The 18,427-nt window shown below is 45.6% G+C and overlaps 1 protein-coding gene across 1 annotated transcript; it reads right to left on the minus strand.

Annotated features, from left to right (window-relative positions):
* Positions 1-233: 233 nt before the first annotated feature.
* On the minus strand, positions 234-15,722 carry PLEKHB2 (pleckstrin homology domain containing B2). Its single transcript, XM_055723575.1, has 8 exons — positions 15,614-15,722; positions 12,341-12,388; positions 11,562-11,714; positions 10,697-10,799; positions 9,725-9,764; positions 7,447-7,536; positions 6,166-6,280; positions 234-4,061 (listed from the first exon to the last, which is right to left on the minus strand). The coding sequence occupies exons 2-8, from the start codon at positions 12,375-12,377 to the stop codon at positions 3,925-3,927; spliced, it is 675 nt and encodes a 224-aa protein (XP_055579550.1). The 5' UTR covers positions 12,378-12,388; positions 15,614-15,722; the 3' UTR covers positions 234-3,924.
* Between the last annotated feature and the right edge of the window lie 2,705 nt (positions 15,723-18,427).

Here is an 18,427-nt window from a genome sequence, read left to right on the forward strand (position 1 = left end):
CAGCCTGAGCCGTAACTCAGCAGCCACAGTTGTCTTAGTTCATTTTTCTACCAAGTAGTCACCCTTGTAATTGCTTAGGAAAGACGGGAGGTGCACAGAATTAATCATGGCACCGTTTCCTTGCAAAGAAAACCTCTGTAAGCCGACTACCTTTGAAAAACATATACCTGTCTACAGACCAACTAAATGAGAAATGTGGAACAAAGGCTAGTAAACATGTCAAGACAAAACAATTACACTTAAATATTAATTTTATTGCTAAGGAAATTTTGATATAAATTAATAATGAGAATGAAGACAGAGTAAAAGCAGCAGTTAAAATAGTGCACAAGAATATGAAGGATCAGGGTGGGGGGGAACATCTGCTGCATGCTACCCTCTGTGACTTACACGTATCTATCCTGGTCATATCACAAAGAGGAAAAGCCAAAAACATATCTGAGGAACACGAGTGTGAATTTTCTTCTTTACTCAGCTTGCTTAGCTGGTTCTATCACCTATTGAATCTCCACTGAAGAACAAACAAAATGAAGCCAGTGTTGTGTAACGTTTAGAGCAGCTCCATCTAGACGCAGCTCAGAAATGTGCTTCATCACTACAAAAGATGTCTTTGCCAAAAGTCAGTGCAGTTGCTCTGTATGTAAACACTTCCCACCCACTCCCCTCTAGTTCTTAAGCTTTTACCCACTCACTAGAAGAGGCTGGCTCCCTAGTCCCCCACGTTCAAGCCAAAGAAGCCACCAGCTATGTCTTCAAATGTAACTAAGAATTTGGGAAGAGGGCCCTGGTTCACCTCTTTAATGGGGCTGGACTTCTGAGAAGGCTGAGCATTTCCACCCCACTTTGGAAGCCTGCCCCTGCCCAGCTGTCCATGACTAAGAATCCAAAAGTAATTAGTCACAGATGAAAGTACAGCCTTGTGACCTCTGTCAGCATTGACATTTAATTCTGAACGGACTGTAACTGCTACGCAACAGACTTAGTCATCCTTACCCAATAGCATACCCGGCAAGAACAGCGGCACTGTAGTGGCTGTGGGCTGCCCATAGTTTAGGGAGGGCAAGTATTGGCCCCCAGGTGGGAAAGTGTGTGCCTGGGTGCTATGGTACCCCTGGAATCACAGCATCATGAACAGCACCACTCCGAAACAAACACCTGCTTAGGACTACCATTTCAATCTGTTTGGAAAGTGATCTTGGCACACGCACTGCCTCTTCCTATCACTGTGGTATCACCTATCTCTCGAGTTTATGCTCTAGCACAGTTTTGTATACTGGCTTTCTAGCTTCAAAATGCCTATGCTGGCAGGATAGAGAGATAGCTCATTATTTTTGTATTTTTATATTTAAAAAAGATGGAACTAGAACCTTCAGCTTCAATTTGTAATTATTTTTTTCCCCTTGAGAAAGGGGTAAGGTTATTTTTTTAATGGAGACATACTTCAATTTGAACTTTTCAAAAGATCATTTCTTGCTTTGAATCCAACCCAGCAATGTTTTGCAATGAACAGTGTCTTTATCTAACATGCATTATTCGAAGAAACTGGAGACCTAGATACAGTTATGTCCTGAAAGCACAAGAGACTTACATGTCCCTCTGCAAAACATTTTAAAAAAAAACCACACCACACAATAAAACACTGAATTTAAAATAAATTACTAGCTGATTCACTTTGTGCTATTCTTTCACAATCATTCTGAAATTCAAAAGAAATCACAACTATGTTCAATTGTTTTACTCTCCCCGACCCCTAAATATCACGCAGGGAGAAGAGAAGATGGAGGCAATCTGCAGCACTGGCTAGATTGCAAAGCACAAACTGAACAGCAGTGTAGACCTGTAGTCAGCTTCGAGGTTTTCTCAAGGCTGAAAAAGGGTGACAATTCACTGAAGTTCTAGACAGTCACCATCTCCTTCTGGCCTCAAGGGTACCAGGCCTCAAAGAGAACTGCAGTAATGTACTCCCATTTCTTTTAGTTCAGACTAGCAATAGGACACTTCTGCTTTAGTCCTCTTTTGAACCTGCAGCACGTCCTTTCAGTACATACCACTGGCAGAACATATGCAGCTTGTATCTGTGAAAGGACATGCATGCACATTGGTGTTCCGCTCCAAGCCAAAGTTTCTCAAAAGAAATTTACGTTCCCTGGATTAGGCCCACTTCTAGTAATGCAGCCAAGATTACATCCATCTGTTTACTTCCAATCATTTCAGTTTATTGGGTTGGTCCTGAGAGTCATGAAAGCTTAGTGCTTCCCCTGGCTGCTACCCACTCTTGTCTGAGATCTCTATGGCTTAAATACATAGGGTAGAGCCAAGACAGCTTTAGGATGAAAAGAAAAAGGTTGCGGCTCGATCTAAATTTATATGGGTGCAAGTTCTCATCTATTTTCATCTTTCCTGACATACCTGGAAACCCCACGAACCTTAAGGAAATTAACCTACTTCTGAATGAAAGCATAAGACAGGCAACATATTACTGTTTTAATACAGGAAGCTGAAAGTGGAAGTATAAAAGTAAGTCCTCTTCCTATAAAGAACTCAACGTAGGCACCCTGCCTCTTTTACCTGAGTAACAAAACACATGCATTTCTTCAGAGCTTTCTTTCCCCTGCCAAGCACAGCTCAGCATGGATTATAACAGGATAAAATAACAGGCCACATAACACACATGACAGTTGCACTCCAGGTTACAGTTCATAGCACAGCAGCCTCCAAGAGCACATTGTATAAAGGAACCAGACATAGAAGCAAAGCCAGCCAGGTTCCTTGGAGTGTTTTCCTTAACAAGCCATGAAGGGAAGAAGAGACCTGCTGAATATGAGGGGAAAGTGTGCACAGAACAAACCCAGCCTCAGCTGTGCTCAGAACTAGTTGCAAATAATGAACGTGGTTCAGGAAACCTTGGAGACCTTCTCTCCAAGCCATGGCAAGGCAGCTGGTGTCAAAGTGCCTTGTGCACAAGGTCTACTTGTGCTGGTTATCTCTGCCCTCTTGACCATTACTGCCTGCAGAGGGGTTCTGGTAGGCCCAACAGGGCAAGGGTTGTTCAAGCTGGTTCTCCTCCTGCAGACTCTGCCGAGCGATAGCAGTAATGAGCAGAGGCACTAGACAACGGCCTCTTCCTCAGTAATGCACTTGGTACAGTGTCCGAGGCAACTGTACAGACATGAAAGACCGCTTGCAAAGCTGGAGATCTATTACTTCCAGCTGACCAGAGAAGATTCGGGATAAAGAGGTTGGTGGAACAACAAACATTGGTCTTCCTTGCCACTGGTCATTCACATTTCTGGGAGAATAAAAGAACTGAGGAGTGCTGTTGCTTTTTGTGGTTTGCTTATACATTCTCAAAGACAACCTGGGCGGTGTGAGAGGCAGGTATAGGACTCCATCTAAGAAAATACACTACCATCTGCAGGCAAGTTGGACAACAAAAAAAATCCTCAAGCATGGCAGACTAGCTAATGCCAAGGAGTTTCTGCTGAGCTATATGTTTGTCCAGGGAATGTTTAGAAGCCAGTAGTACACAACTACTAATGCAGGGCTCCTGTCAACCTCCTATTTGGACCAGATTTTAGACTCCCCCTAAAAAATCAATTTTTTCTATGGTGTTTATAGTAACTGTCTATTCATAAAGCTAGCAACTGCTACCATGTTACATTGGTGCTCACATTCATCCTTATCAGTACAAATTCTTATAACTCCAAACATCAGAACAGAATTCTAGAGCAACACATCATCTCCAATCACTTAACTAAATGGTGCCTTTAAACTCTCCATAAGACAGTTAAGAATCAGTTATTAAGATGTCACTACTGAAAAATAACTATTGCATTTCTTAAAGTTTAACAGTAAACAACATTGCCAATATATTATTGCACACAATAAAGGTTTTTGGAACTACAAAGATAAGGAATGGGTAATCTAGAAGACCCAGAATAATGATCCCAGAGCCATTCCAGTTGCTGCTCCAGCAAGCATGCCCAGTGCAAGGTCTCCATCGCTGTCACGGTAACGCTCTCGGATGATGACATGATTTGCAGGGGGCTGGCCGTAAGGTCCTAGGCAATAAGAGATCATTAGGAGGAGGGCAAAAGAAACGTGTATCTTAACACCACACACTGCAATTTCAAAACATGCTCACTCTTTCACCCTCTTTCGTCCATTGAACACTAAGGTGATATCAGCTACAAAGGTAAAATACATCTCTGCTTTGGGTTCAGCCTCCACATTTATTAAATAAATGCAGAGGTCTAGCAATACTTCTAGCCTTTTAAGAGTTCCATACCTGGAAGAAAAGCTCATCATAAACATAAAATGGAACATTGTTCTGCATTAATATTATCAAAGAACCTATGATCCACTTGCATCATTCTATCCAACACTTAGTGGATTTAATGCAAGAAATGGCTTTAAAAATGGATTCAGCCTTGAAGTTAAGGCAAATAGTGTAGTTCCTTCTGCCAAAAAATCTTTGGCAACTCTTAAGCCAGCGGTTTGTCAGGAATTGCGTACCAGTTATTCACTCTATAATTACTGCCTACTACTTCAGTTCAGCCTTAACATACTGGACTGATCTACTGTGCGGTGACAGCTGCTAAGTTTCTTTCCAGATGAAGACTGGCCCGGTAGCAAGGCATTAACCTAAGACTCAAGACACCACCAACTGACCCTTGCTCTGCAACAGACTTGTACAAGCTCCATCTGTCATGTTTTGTGACTTATCTTCTACCTGCAAAGCAACCATACAGTACTGCTTTCCCTTCCAGACATTTCAGGAAAATTGAATGTTCTTGAAGATACCATAATGTTCTTTGTAACAGATACTGAAGTGATCCAGCTAACACAACTGGAAAAAGCTCTCACTGACTCTCAACAATGCATGACTGGGAAACTCATGAGGAGGATTATGCCAATTCAGAGAATGAGCAATGAAGCTGAAAGCGCAGGGGTTAAGTTAGCTGCCAGGGGTGAACTTGACCCCTGAGATTTAGTTGCACTAACTCTAGTGAAGGAAAACATCAAGACTTGGTTACTACGCCCAGCCTAAAACTGGTATCTTAACACACTGGACTTGCAAACTGTTTAGGAGAGTTGCATTTTTATGATAGAGGTTTCTGAAGCTACGCCTGCTGCTAGTTTTTAAAAATAGTTCTTGGGACTTTCAACAAGCTGCTGCTTTTCAGCTGCTGAGAACCAACAGAACCCACCTTCCCCTGTGTTTGCATATATACACTCTGTATCTTAGGACTTCACCAACTTAGATGAAGAAAGCTTTAAAAGCTTTAGGCTCATGCACCTCCCTTGTAATAAAAAATGGAAAAGGCAAAGGAAGTAATTTGACAAATGTCAGATGGAAAAGAATTTCCCTCAAAACTGAGAAAGATTCTGAATAGAGATTCTTGTTTGCACAGCCAGATCATAAGCAATTAGTAAGTTAAATCTTCCGATTTATATTACCTGTACTACTCTAAAGCCCCAGTTCTGTAGGATTGTGGCTCTCTGTGCAAAGCTAATCCTAAATTAAGTTGACTAAGCTTAAAAGCACACCCTAAAATTTTACTCTCTTCCCTCTTTTATTGGGATTGAAAGCTATACAAACCTGAACAGAGAAACAGAAGACTTCACAAGGCTGAATGCACTGCCTTACAGCAATACCAGCATGTGGGACAAGAACCAGTTACAACCATGGTTTGGGTGTGGATTTACCTTTGAAACTTGGGTTTAATTCTGAGGTCATAGCTGACCATCACTGTTGAAATAATTAAGCTAGGTATAAGAGCAACAGATGAATCAAAAGCTCTATCAATGCCCGTCATGGAGTACTGAATCAATATTGTTCTGGCTCTTCTATCTTTCCTAAGAAAACATGCTGCCTCCTGTAGTTATCGTTTTCTGTGTACTTCATAAAGAGTTTATGAAGTAATTTAAGTATGTTGGGATCACATTGGGAAGGTTAAATCACTTAATACAAATTTCACTGCACTTGCTTTGTCATGGAAGGGTAAGAGCACTTGGTTCCAGCTGCAAGTCATGTTTCTTTCTATCACTCTGTTGTGCAGGAGTGGTGGGTGGTAAACGATGGTGATTAATATAATTAAAGCCAGAAAGACTGACACAAGTAACTTCTATAGGAAGGTGAAGGATATGGTTGATACCGATTACCTTGGTATGGATACTGATAGGGAACAGCATAAGCTTGTCCATTGGAGGCATAGAAGACTTGAGGACCAGGAGGGGGATACGCACCGTTGTACTGATCATAGCCATACCCATAAACCTGATGAAATAAAAAATGTCCATTACAGAGGTATTCTCTGCTATGTACCCGATTTTGCACTCTGTTCAATTCTCCCTCATTTCTAACGCAGTCAAACTTCCACTAAAATATCTAGTCCATACTGATATAGTCTGCCTAGTCCCTGGAAAGGATTCAGAACCGCTGCTTGCAAAAATTAGTGCTTCTAAGCAGCACTCCACCTCCAGCCTTCCTGGATGGTGAACGGCAGAGGCAGAGCCCGGATCATCAGGCAGAGCTGCAGCAGCCTTACCGGCTTCTCCTCTCTGCTCTCATGCCAACAGCAGCTCTCTGGACTGCTCAGAAGTGCCACGTAGGCAGCAGCTGATCTGAAACTCCAACCAACTTTCCTCTAGCGCACTGCAAGTAGATGTCAGATGCAGGACAGATACTCTGTAGCTGTACGTTTTGGAACCAATTTTGTTCTCCAAAAAGAAAGGACTGCCACTAGCCCTGATAAAGCTCCCAGTACCACCTCTAGGTCTTAACAACTATTTCTAACAGTGAGGGGCTGGAGCAGAGCAGCTATACTGCAACAAGTAACACCACCCCAAACCACCCCTTTATGTACCACTGCACATCAGTCAGAACATCCAGAAATCCGCAGCGTATACTGGTTTGGCCCCAGTGCTGCTCCTTCTCCACTGCAAAAGAACACTGCATCCAGGAGCTAGAGTTATTGTGTTGCTATGATATCTTGGATACAACTAAATCCTTCTGTGTTAAAAGTGACAGCTCCAGTCATTAAATCCTATTTTTAAAACTCCTGGTTTTATATCCTTCCAGTGCTTACACAATGTGAAAGTGTAGTCACACCTCCTTATGTCACAAGCTGCATGGCCAGTATCTTTCAAGATCAGCCAAGTATTTTCTGCTCTGTCTCTGAGCAGCTTTATTTTCCAAGTTGACTGAGCAGCCACCCTTTTATATACCTCCCAACTAGATCTGCCTCATCTCTTTCAAAGGAAATCCATGCAAAATAGGAGTGACAATAGATTGTTAGTGCCTTACTCACCCTGCTTTCGTACAAACCTTAAAGCTGGATACAACTGTGAAACACAGCACTTTGGGAATACAGTTTGAGCGCCTGAAGGACAGCCACTTACGTTACCTTGCTTATTTTAATACTTCCTGACTGCAACTCTTACCTCAGGTGATGGTGTGGCATAAGCTGTATAGGGAGGAGGGGCTGAGGAAATGGCTGTCTCATCGAACATCACATCAGATCCCAGGTAGCCCTAAACAGCACGGGAATACAGCAGTTAGCACCTTTTCCTACAGATAGCTAGTTAAGAGTAGTACAAGGATTAAAACTGAATGACTCCAAAGAAAGAGTAACCTTTAGATGTGCTACATGTTAAGGAAGCAGTGAGTACCTTATAAAGTGCTACAAAAAGAAAGAACTTGGCGAGCAGACCTGGGAGAATACACATGCCTGATCAACCACAGGAAGGAGCCACAAAATTTCTTACCTGTGTGTGTGCACATACATGCATATGTGTACATGCAAGCACACCAACTGCTTCCACCATTCATAGCCTCAGTTTTAGAAATTACCCTCTTGTTCATCCTTCGTTTTCAGATAAAAAGGTCTTTACAACTCAGCTACTGCTTCCTGGCACCCTAGGGTGGTATCACCAAGTTCTGCAAGGGCAGATAAAGGAAACAAATGCAGTAGCCAAAAGCAGCACCTGAACTTTTTAGCAGAACATTGTTACAGTTCTTAGCCACCTCTCACTTTTTGGCTGCGAGGAGACTTTAAAAAAAATATATGGTAAAAGAGGCTTAATTCTAGGGATATGGGGGGGCTTTAAAAAAAATATATGGTAAAAGAGGCTTAATTCTAGGGATATGGGGGGGCTTGGTTGTTTTTAAGGAATTATTTTGCAATGCCACCTATAATTCTGGTCCTTCTTGAAGGCAGCCATGAAGCAAAGGTGATAACTTACTTCAGTCCATCTACAAGGAGCTCTCAAAGCTAATTAAGATTTGTTACAGTAGCCTTGTGTTTTTGCCTCTAGTATCAGAAAGCTACAGTGATGCTTTTAGTTAGTGCCCTATCCCAAGAAAAAAAAAAAAGCTCCCTTTTTTAATTTAAAAGTGAATGCCTTATTAGCTCAATAGAGAATGTTCCTATTGTCTTTTGTACTGTAGACAGACTTCTGAGGGCATACTGTGGCTTATATCCCAGCTCAAACTTGTGGTGGAAACTCTAATTGTTGCTCGAAACATACTGTTGAAAGCACTATATGTAGAAACAAGTATTTCTACCACCTGAGAAAAAGTCCAGCAAGTGCTCGTATCTTAGCAGGAAACGTATTCAGTCCTGCTACAGGGAACTCTGTACAACACAAGCCGGTAAACGTCTGTAAATGACATAATTCTCAAAGTAGGGTGATCACCCTGCTGCTGTTCCAGTGAAGTTATGAGGCACTGCTGGCTGTTTGGTATTTTTGAAAGCTGCATCAGACAGCTACAGATGGACTCAAACCCAGTTACGTGGTTAGTTCAAGTCTTTGCTGGAGACCTTTAACAGCTTTAGAAGAGCTAATTTTCGACACTACCTCTGCGGAGAGCTACCTGCCCTACTTTCAGTAGCAGGGGTCTGCCTTGGCTGACAAAGGTGATGCACTGGCAAGTTTTGAATGCCATCTAGCAGGGCTGGCAGCTGTCAGAGACAGGACAAGCAGCAGCTCCTAACTCCTGAAACCAGGAGTCACCATCTCACACATAAGCAAGATAAAATGTCTAAACCAAGGGCAGACAGACCATGAGTGTTGTCCCCTCTGCATGAGGACAATTCCTTCACTTCTCATTGAACACCATGAAGCAGCATAGTATGGCTGCAGTCAGAGGCAATTGTATCCAGGGTAGCTTTGCTATGACAAGTGTTTGGTTCGGATATCTACAGATCTAAGTTACATCATATGACAGATGCCTCAGTACAGTGGCAATGTTAATGTGACCCATAAAAAACTGAGATAAGCTTCTACAAAACCCAGCATTTCCCTATGAGACACAAACATCTCTAGCTGGTTCAGTCTAGCCATCTAAGGAAAGCTAGTACTGAAAAGGAGTGAAAAATGCATTTTTACTGGTTGCAGAACATTTACTTTTTGTCCATAGCCTCAATGCCCACTTCCCTTACAGACCTTCCCAAACATTCACTTCCACCCAGAGAAATCATTCCCTGAAACCATTCACTTCCACCCAGCATCTATTTGCCTGGACTTGGCTGCAAGGACCACAAGTGCTTGTGCTCCAGAGGATCATTCTCACCACTGACAAGCCTTACCATCATGCTCATGACCCTGTTTTTCTCCAGCACAGAAGGATGGAACATGATTTCAGAAGAAAATTTCTGGACCACACATAACACTGATGTGCTGCTTCTTTATCTGTATAAAGTCTAGGCAGTACACTTACTGTGTTTGTTCTGGCATCCTGGAGAGCAATTTTCCATGCCCTGCAAAAAAAAAACCAACCCACTGTTTATTGGAACACTGATAGAAATTAGCACCACTTTTTCTTTTTAGGACTATGAAAAAACCAAGGTCAGCAACCAGAGGTACTGCAGGAGCAGAGTTTAAGATACTGCACATGTCAAAAAGTAATGATACACTACAATGAATGCACAAAAGTGTTACATCAAGATTCAGAAATAATTACTCCCTCTGCAGAGCTAAAAAGGCATGAAGAGGAACATGAGAAGGAACAGATGCAGTTTTGAAGGCCTCCCTGCAAGCACAACAGCTAGGTAATATGCAGCCAAAACCAGCTCAGGATTAGGTAATAGGAGGAGATGGACCAGAGAAGTTGTATCTCCTGCCTGGACACTTGCATCTGTGCTGACTAGAGAGTGTGCATCTTGATGTTATAACAGGTTGAAAATAAGGTATATGTACTTCCCACAGATACCCCCACACCATACGGCTGGGAGCATGCTTGCTGCACCACGCGTACTGCGCAAACACTGATGATAGGAGTTATCTAACCATACATAGCCAAGCTCAGCTGGGAGTTCATCGTAATAGAGTATTCTTCCTTGCACTACTGATTGGGCTATGCAGGATCATGTACTACTTGAAGAATGGGAAAAGTGGAAAAAAAAAAAATCTGTTCAGCAAATCTTGCACTAACCATTTTAATAAGATTCTTTTATTCCTCCTCACCCTTCAGTGTTTTCAGTCAATTCAGCTGCAGTTAGTTTGCATGAGCTACACAACTTCTTATAGGAGAGCTATGTTTTTTGTCACTGAAAGCCTGCTTTTACTTGCTTGAAAACTTCCTTCAAATGTGTCTTCGAAGTCCAAAGCAAGAAAAATCATCAGGCAGAGAAAGAAAAACAAAGATAAAAGAGGAAGAGGCAGCAAACCCAGTATTATCTGGCAGACTTACAGGCAGTCATCTGGACTCTCTGCACAGAGGTTGACTGTCTTCCCATCACGGCAAACAATCTGCAGTAAACAGTCTCTCTGCTTCCCCTCCGGAGGCTGGAAATCTGAGTTAGAAAAAGGACATGAGTTATGAAATATCTATAACCAGAATTTCACGATCACATTTACAAGAATGGCGACATTTATGCAAAAGTCTAGACAAAATAAACTAGGGCCAGTTGTAGCTGCCTTCCACGGCATCAGAACCAATTACAGAAGGAAATAACCCATTCTCACTCTTCAGCCTCCTGAAAGTAAGCAGCTCTGAACATCATTCCTAAGAAATGCAAATGTCTCACAGCAGAACCAATTCTTACTTTGCAATAAGTGCTCTCCCAATACGTACATCCTTTACTTGTGTCAGCATCAAGTACTAACGAGTGGTAGAAGTGAACTTAGTAATAACTGGAAAAAAAAATATCTGCTGAGGTTTCCCATTTCTAGTCTTGCCTCTCACTCCAGCCAGCACTATAATTACACCTCTAACACTCTATAATCAGACACAAGCCTACTGTGAACATCCTGTTCTTACGTGCATGCCTGCCACCTGCATATATAGTACACTGTCCTCACTGAGTTTTAAAAGGAGTATCGAACCCTAACCTAATCTGTCACATGGTGATACCATGCCCTGGGTATCTATAGGGGAATTTAGTAGCTGGTTGGGTTGGGGCTTTTTTAGGGGATGGGTTGTTTTTCTTTAACAACAATGAAGTTGCACACCTTGGCCACATTTATTACTGCAGCACTGTTGTAAATGGTACGCTAGGCAAGCACTGCAAATGTAGAGAAACTGAATACACAGATCCTGAAGGTTTCATTATTACCTCGACATTCATTCCCCACTCTGAGGTTGATGCAATGGATTCGCATGTGGATTTTATCTTCTATATCACGGCGATTTTGATCATCATAGAATATTAAGCGGCCATCAGACCACAGGTCAAACCAGTTCTTCTTCCAACGCCGTAAAATAGTACCTTAAAAATCAGACAGTCACTTTTAAGGGCACATATTGGGAAGTATTTGTGTCCTGAAGTTAATAAAAAATAACCCAGTAAATCCTTCACAGCTGCCCCAGACATTCTGAGGTGCCAAGCAAAATCGTGTACCACAGCATCCCTACTTCAGAACATTACAGGATTGGGTTCCATACTTTATCTAGTATTCAAAGTCACAACTGAGTTTATTTTCAAGTGCATAACCTGGCGCTTCAGTTCTAACTTGCTGCAAGAACAAGCAGAGGGCATGACTAATTGAAGACTTTAAGTTAAGGTGTCAAGTAAAGTTTCCAAGTCTCCACTTATACAGTACTAATTACAGAGCAGCATCTGAAGCCTAATGCCAGTCAGACGCGTCAGATATGGTATACCCTGTTTCACACCAGTATACCCAAAAAGTCCCATGGAAATGCTGTCCTAAAACACTTTGTAAAGTGTCCTAAAGATAAAAAAAAAAAAAAAAAAACAACAAACCAAACCAAAAAACACTCACAGAGCTAGAAACTTGTTTTAAGAAAGCCCTGGGAATTACTAAGTTGCTCTGATGTTTTTGAAGATGTTAAGGCACAGTGGGGAGAAACGGAGGTAAAAGGCCCATGACTTACTTTGCCGGAGCAGCCATCCGCTCTTCACAAATGTCATTGTTGCTTAATCTGGTAGACGGAAGAGGAAGGTGAGGGGGAGAAAAGCAGGCTTCAGTATTTCACAGTAATACATTAGAAAGAGGCATTTCAAGGTATAATATCAGATACTATAGCTGCGTGTATTGTAGACAGAGATGGTAGGTCTCAGCTGAAGATACCCAGTGAGGCACAACTAGTATTCTAGGACTTAACAAATGGAACAAACGTGCAATTGTAGCAATCCAACATGACTATCAGGGACTGCTTTTAAGTTTAACCGGAAAACGCACAAGCTTACAGCTACCACTCTTGCGACACTGGGAAGACAGACTGGAGTGAGCGTTCCCTGACTCACCAGTTCCTTTCAGAGCTGTTCTCTCCATGTGCTGTGTGCTTCCTGTATTCTGCACTCTCACATTACTAACCTCCCTCACTTCTTCCCCACCTCCCTTTTTCTGTACTTCCTCTTCTGTTTTTTTTCATTCACTGGCTCAAAGTCCAGCCTAATCAAAAGCTGAAAGTTTCATCTTCAACAGGAAGGAGAAAGCTGGTTTTATGACTTTTTTTCTTCCAAATTGTCACTAGCTCCCTCCCAGATTAACTGAAATAAGTAAAAGTTGGGCCCATAAAGGGAGATTATTTCTCCTCAACTTTTTAAATGAAGCTTGCAATGGCAGGGGAAGGACCCTGCATTAAATGCAAGTTATCACACGTGACATTAAGCACTCAGCCACTGCACTCTGGTTTAGGAGCATGCTAAAGAAAAAAGATCAACTACAGTGTGTATTAGAGAACGTGTTTTTACTTTATAGCATAATGGCCTTCTGACTACTGTTCTAAAATGGATTAATAAAAACACAACTATCTGGATGCGACTGAGCTAGAAAAGCAAGAACAGAAGCATTATAAGCCTCCCTTGAGAAGGCTGCCTTTTTTTTTTTTAATAAATTATTTGTGGGGCTTGTAAGCCAATATGAGAGACAGGTACTTAAACCTACCAGATAACATTCTACTTGTAGCAGCATAAGAAGAGGGCCGGGGCGGGGGAAGTGGCATAGGTTTAATAGACAGAGGAACTCCTCTCAGACAAGGAATGTGTTTAAGGTTGGGGGGGGGGGGGGGGGGGGGGGGGAAGGGACTAAGAGAAGAAAGTTTTGTTATCTTCTAGTAAAATATAGTTAGTAAGCGTTCACTTATTTTCTGATAGATGCCATCAACTGGATATTACTTGTAGCTGTGTCCTCTCCACAGTACTGGGCAAATACTGTAACATGTAAGACTACAGCCAGCAGGATTTCATACTGAAGGAACGCTACATCCTTCACAGGCTTGGGTGTGATAGTAAGAACCACCTGCAGGTAAACTTTAAACTCCAAGATAAACCAGCTTGCTGGGAAAACAAACATTTAGTTGACAGCTCACTGAAAGGGAGCGTCGAACTCCTATCCTGCTGTAATCCTGGTCACCCTGACCTGCCCTGAGGTCTAAGTATGCCATTGTCACCTGTAGACAGAGAACAAGCTCCAGCAATAGAGGCCAATTTACTCTTCCAAAGTAACAAAGTGGTACAAAGGACCAAAGCATCACTGTCCCACCACCTCAGTGTATGCTCCTCTCCCCTGGGATTTTCCTTTACAGGGAAACAAGTCTTCTTGCTCTTCATTTTCACAGGAATGGGTCCCTCCAATGGAGCTTCCATGTCTGCTAGTTTCCCTGCCAAGGTGCAATCACTGTACATCTTCCAGAGGCCTTTTTATAGTCTAAGAGCCAATAAAGAACTTGGATGAACTTCAGTTCTGATGCAAGTGCTAGATTAGGCCACTGAATGTATTCTGCTGCCTTTAAACCTACTCTTGTTACACAACAGCATAATTAGATTTAACTTAGACACATAACGGGGAAGAAGTGAAGAAGAAAACATTTCTCTTGAAAAATTAAGATTTGCCTGTGATTACAGAATGTCTCACAGCTATCCGGGGCTATAACAGTGAAAGGCTTCAGCAGCTGTGCAAGCTGATCACCTTGCACGTGATCTTGGATGCAACAACTGCATCTTCCCAACACAGGCTGAAGTGCCCAAAACTTCAGCTCTGGCTATAGAGCAAGGAATCACACAGAACAATCTGTCGGTACTGAAGTAGGAGGTGCAAAAACAATTAGATATTCTTCTCTGGTCCTTTTTAAGCACAAGCACTTACTTGAAGTTCTACACAGTATTGAGAAGCAACCCACGTTATGTCTAAAAGAGCACTTGCAGAGCTGGAAGCCAGCCTGGCAAGTGGTCACGACTGAGTATTATTCGCTTGTTAAAGTAGCTCGGCGCAACCAACACGGAAAATGGGATTTAAACAAAGAGAAATCAATTTATCACCAACCTCAACCTAGTTCCTTGGTGACTGAAATCTAAAAGCAGTAGCTGCCTAAACTGAGCGCAAGTTAGGTGTAAATGCAGCAAAGGGGTGGGGCTATTCCCTCCCACCCCCTGGAATCGCCGTTTTTCCTTCTGGCACAGAATCCACTGTGGAACATCCACCAGCCTTTTCCAGCGGACTTGTTCTCACACCAGCTGGCTGGCAGGAAAAGCGAATTCCAAACCAGATCCAGCGTCTGAACCCGCAGCCCGCGGCGGCCCGAGCGGTGCGGTGCAGCCAGCCCGGGGCGGGGCCGCTGGAGGGCGCTAGGGGGACGGGGGGGCGCTGGGGGGGCAGCGCGGCCGCTGGGGGGGCGCTGGAGGGCTCAGCGCTGCCCCGCCCCGGCGGCGGGTCGGCTCCTGCGCAGCGCTCAGCGGTGCGGGCCCCCCCGCGCCCTCGAGCCGGTTTCCGTGGCTGGAGCGCGCCGGCCACCCGCAGGCCGCTTCCCCGTGAGGCCGCGCCTGGGTTGCGCTAACCAACGCCCCGTCCCGCTGCGGGACGTGCCGTTCGCCGCGGCAGCGCTCGAAGCGGGCGGACGGAGAGGCACCGGCCCGCCTCCCCCCGCTGCCCCGGGGGCGCCGCCGCGCAGCCCCCCGCTCCCGCCCGGGGCAGGCTGGCCCCGGCCCGCCCGCCGCTCTGCCCGCCCAGGGCGGCACCCGCCGCGTCCCCGTCAGGCGGGACCCCGCCAGCGCTCCCCGCGGCAGCCCCCGCCGGCCCCGGCAGCCGGGGCCTGCTCCGCCGCCCCGCTGACCCCCGCGCGGTCTGGCCGTGTCCCCGCCCCGGGCCGGGCCCCCGCCGCCGCCCGCCGACGTGCCCAGGCGCTGCCGGGCCCCGCCGCCCCTACCTGCCGCTGCCGGGCCTGCTCCCGCTGCCGGCCCCGCTCCGCCAGCGGGCAGCGCCAGCCCCGTCCTGACGTCAGCCGCCGCGCCGCCCGCCCGGCCCCGGCTGCCCCCGCCCGGCCTCGCTGCCCCCGCCCGGCCTCGCCGGCCCCGTCGGGCCGGGCCCCGGCTGCCCCCGCCGCTCTCCCGGCCCCTGCAGGCCCCGCCGCCCGGCCGGGCCCGGCTGCCCCTCACACGGCCCGGCTGCGCCCGGTGCGGGTCAGCGCTGGCCCCCGCCGCACGGAGGCAGCGGGCCCGTTTGTGCCCGTCCTCCGGCTGTGAAGGGGCACGGCCTCGCCCCGCAGCCCGGCGCCGTCAGAGCCGTGTGCCAGAAGAGGGAGGGCCGGCCGGGCCGGGACCCCCACAAACCTGCCACCGGCTGTGCCTGGGGGACCCCGGGGACCCCAGCCCCACAGCCCTGAGCCGGGTCAGTGCCCCGCACAGCAAAGCCAGCGTGCTGTGTCACTGCCTGCCTGCAAAACATAACTGTTTTCTGTTTCTAACCCAAATTACTTGAGATCGTTACTGTTTGAAATGAGGAAGGAGCCTTCCAGAGATGTAATATTGCCCTGGATGATGCAGCTTCCTACTGGAACTTTTCCCAGGCGCATCCTGGTAACATAGGGATTATGACTCCTATCATCACAGTAAGTAAAAAGAAAAAAAAAAGAAAAAAACCCACACTAATTGGTTTGCTTCGGCCAATCATTTTCTTTTAAGACTGGACAATACAGAAGTAATATTCATCATAGTTACAATTTCACTTAATCTGTTGACAAGCTCCGGTCTTCCTCCTACCCATCTATTTTCTCCTCTTGAATACAACAGCAATTCCAACCAGGAATTCTGTGGAAAGCCTGCAGTAGCGCAGTTCCTGGCTGCAGTGCCGTCCAGGCTCTGATACATCTTTGAAGTACCATAAAAGTGGCAAAGGCAGAACAGGAGGGATAACAAGGGAGGGATCATCTATCTGTAACCAGAGCTGCAGGTCTCAGAAACAACCAGTAACTGAGGTTTGTGTAGATCAGATTCTGGTCGTGTACGAGTCCTTTTTCTGAGACTGAAACTGCTTGCTCTGCATCACTGAAAAACTGTTTTCAGAAACTCGGAGGTATCGGTTTAGAAGTGGAAGGCAAGAAAATCTTTAGACTGGGAGGGAGCAGTTTTCTTCTGGAACAAAAAATACTCTTCTTGAGGATCTGGGAGCCTCAGCAGATCCTATCCTTGGTGAGCAGTTCTAGGGGACAGCTGCCTGTCTGGAATGTCTTCCAAGCACTGGCTGTCTGGGTTCATATAAAACTTAAGGTTTCAGACTAGGTTTAAAGCCCTTTTAGAATTAATTGCAAAACTATCTTTGTGTTTCCTGAATGAATTACCTCCATGGGCACAGAACACAAGTTTTTACACCAGATACCCCAGGAGGCTACGCTGCCGTTCAGTGAGACCTAGACAGGCTGGAGAGCTGGTGGAGAGGAACCTGATGAGGTTCTACAAAGGCCAGTGTCGGGTCCTGCCCCTGGGCAGGGAAGCTCTGCGAGGAAGGACCTGGCAGTGATGGCACACAGCAAGTTGCCCATGGGCCAGCAGTGTGCCCTGTGGCCAGGAAGGCCAGTGGGACCCTGGGGAGCACTGGGAGGAGCGTGGCCGGCAGGCGGAGGGAGGGGGGGATCCTGCCCCTCTGCTCTGCCCCGGTGAGGCTGTGTCTGGAGTGCTGTGCCCAGCGCTGGGCTCCCTAGTTCAAGAGAGACAGGGACCTACTGGAGAGGGTCCAGAGGGGGGCTGTGGAGATGGTGAGGGGACTGGAGCATCTCCCTGATGAGGAAAGGCTGAGGGAGCTGGGCCTGTTTAGCCTGGAGAAGACTGAGAGAGGATCTTATCAATGCATATAAAGGTCTTAAGGGCAAATGTCAAGAGGACAGGGCCAGGTTCTTTTCAGTAGTGCCCAGCAGCAGGACAAGGGGCAATGGGCACAAACTGCAACACAGGGAGTTCCATCCGAATATGGGGAAAAACATCTTCAACCTTGAGGGTGACAGAGCATTGGCACAGGCTGCCCAGAGAGGCTGTGGAGTCTCCTCTGGAGACATTCAAACACACCTGGACGCGACCCTGTGCAACCTGCTCTAGGAGACCCTGCTTTAGCAGGGGGCTGGACTAGGTGATCTCCAGAGGGCCCTTCCAGCCCTGACCAGTCTGGGATTCTGTGCTGTTGTTTAGTAGCTGTTTGGGACCATGTCCTATATTATGTTGACCTTGGAAACCCAGTTCGGGCTGTGAACCCGAGTCAGGGCCACTGTCATGGGAGTTCTGTGCCCCACAGGTTCAGTCTGAGGGTGCACAACAGAGGAGCAGGTCCAGGGAACACCAGACCTTCAGTCTGGCAAAAATGCAAGCATATGCTGGAAGCCCATGCAAACATGTATTAGGCTTATCATCTCATTAAATTCTGAAATGTTTTAAATTAAATATATTGGGCTCTGCATTTGCTGATGAAACTTCAATCAGGAAGTTTCTAACTAGCTGTGCTGCAGAGCTGAAGGCATGAGGCTTAATACCCTGAGCAAAAGAACTAGAGGATTTAGATGAATACTATGACAAATGTGGATTGTTTTCAAATTGTTTGCCAGTGAAGTTGTGGAAGTGAAGGCTTTTGTTGAAATTTTCAGCCTATTTATAATTGCACCTTCAGTTTGATCACGTTCAAAGCATGATGTAAGATTCATCCCTCACTGATAGCTTAAAAAAAAATACGTTTGGAATGTTTCAGAGTTATCAAACCC

This window comes from Falco cherrug, chromosome 11 (assembly GCF_023634085.1).
Source record: "Falco cherrug isolate bFalChe1 chromosome 11, bFalChe1.pri, whole genome shotgun sequence".
In the NCBI taxonomy this organism is placed as follows: Eukaryota; Metazoa; Chordata; class Aves; order Falconiformes; family Falconidae; genus Falco; species Falco cherrug.

Bases quoted from the DNA above. Each gene is read 5' to 3' on its own strand.
- PLEKHB2 (XM_055723575.1), bottom strand. From the start codon at position 12,377: ATGACATTTGTGAAGAGCGGATGGCTGCTCCGGCAAA. The intron at 11,715-12,340 runs GTAAGTCATGGG...CTGATTTTTAAG, and splicing joins CGGATGGCTGCTCCGGCAAA to GTACTATTTTACGGCGTTGG. The intron at 10,800-11,561 runs GTAATAATGAAA...TTTCTAACTCAG, and splicing joins AGTGGGGAATGAATGTCGAG to ATTTCCAGCCTCCGGAGGGG.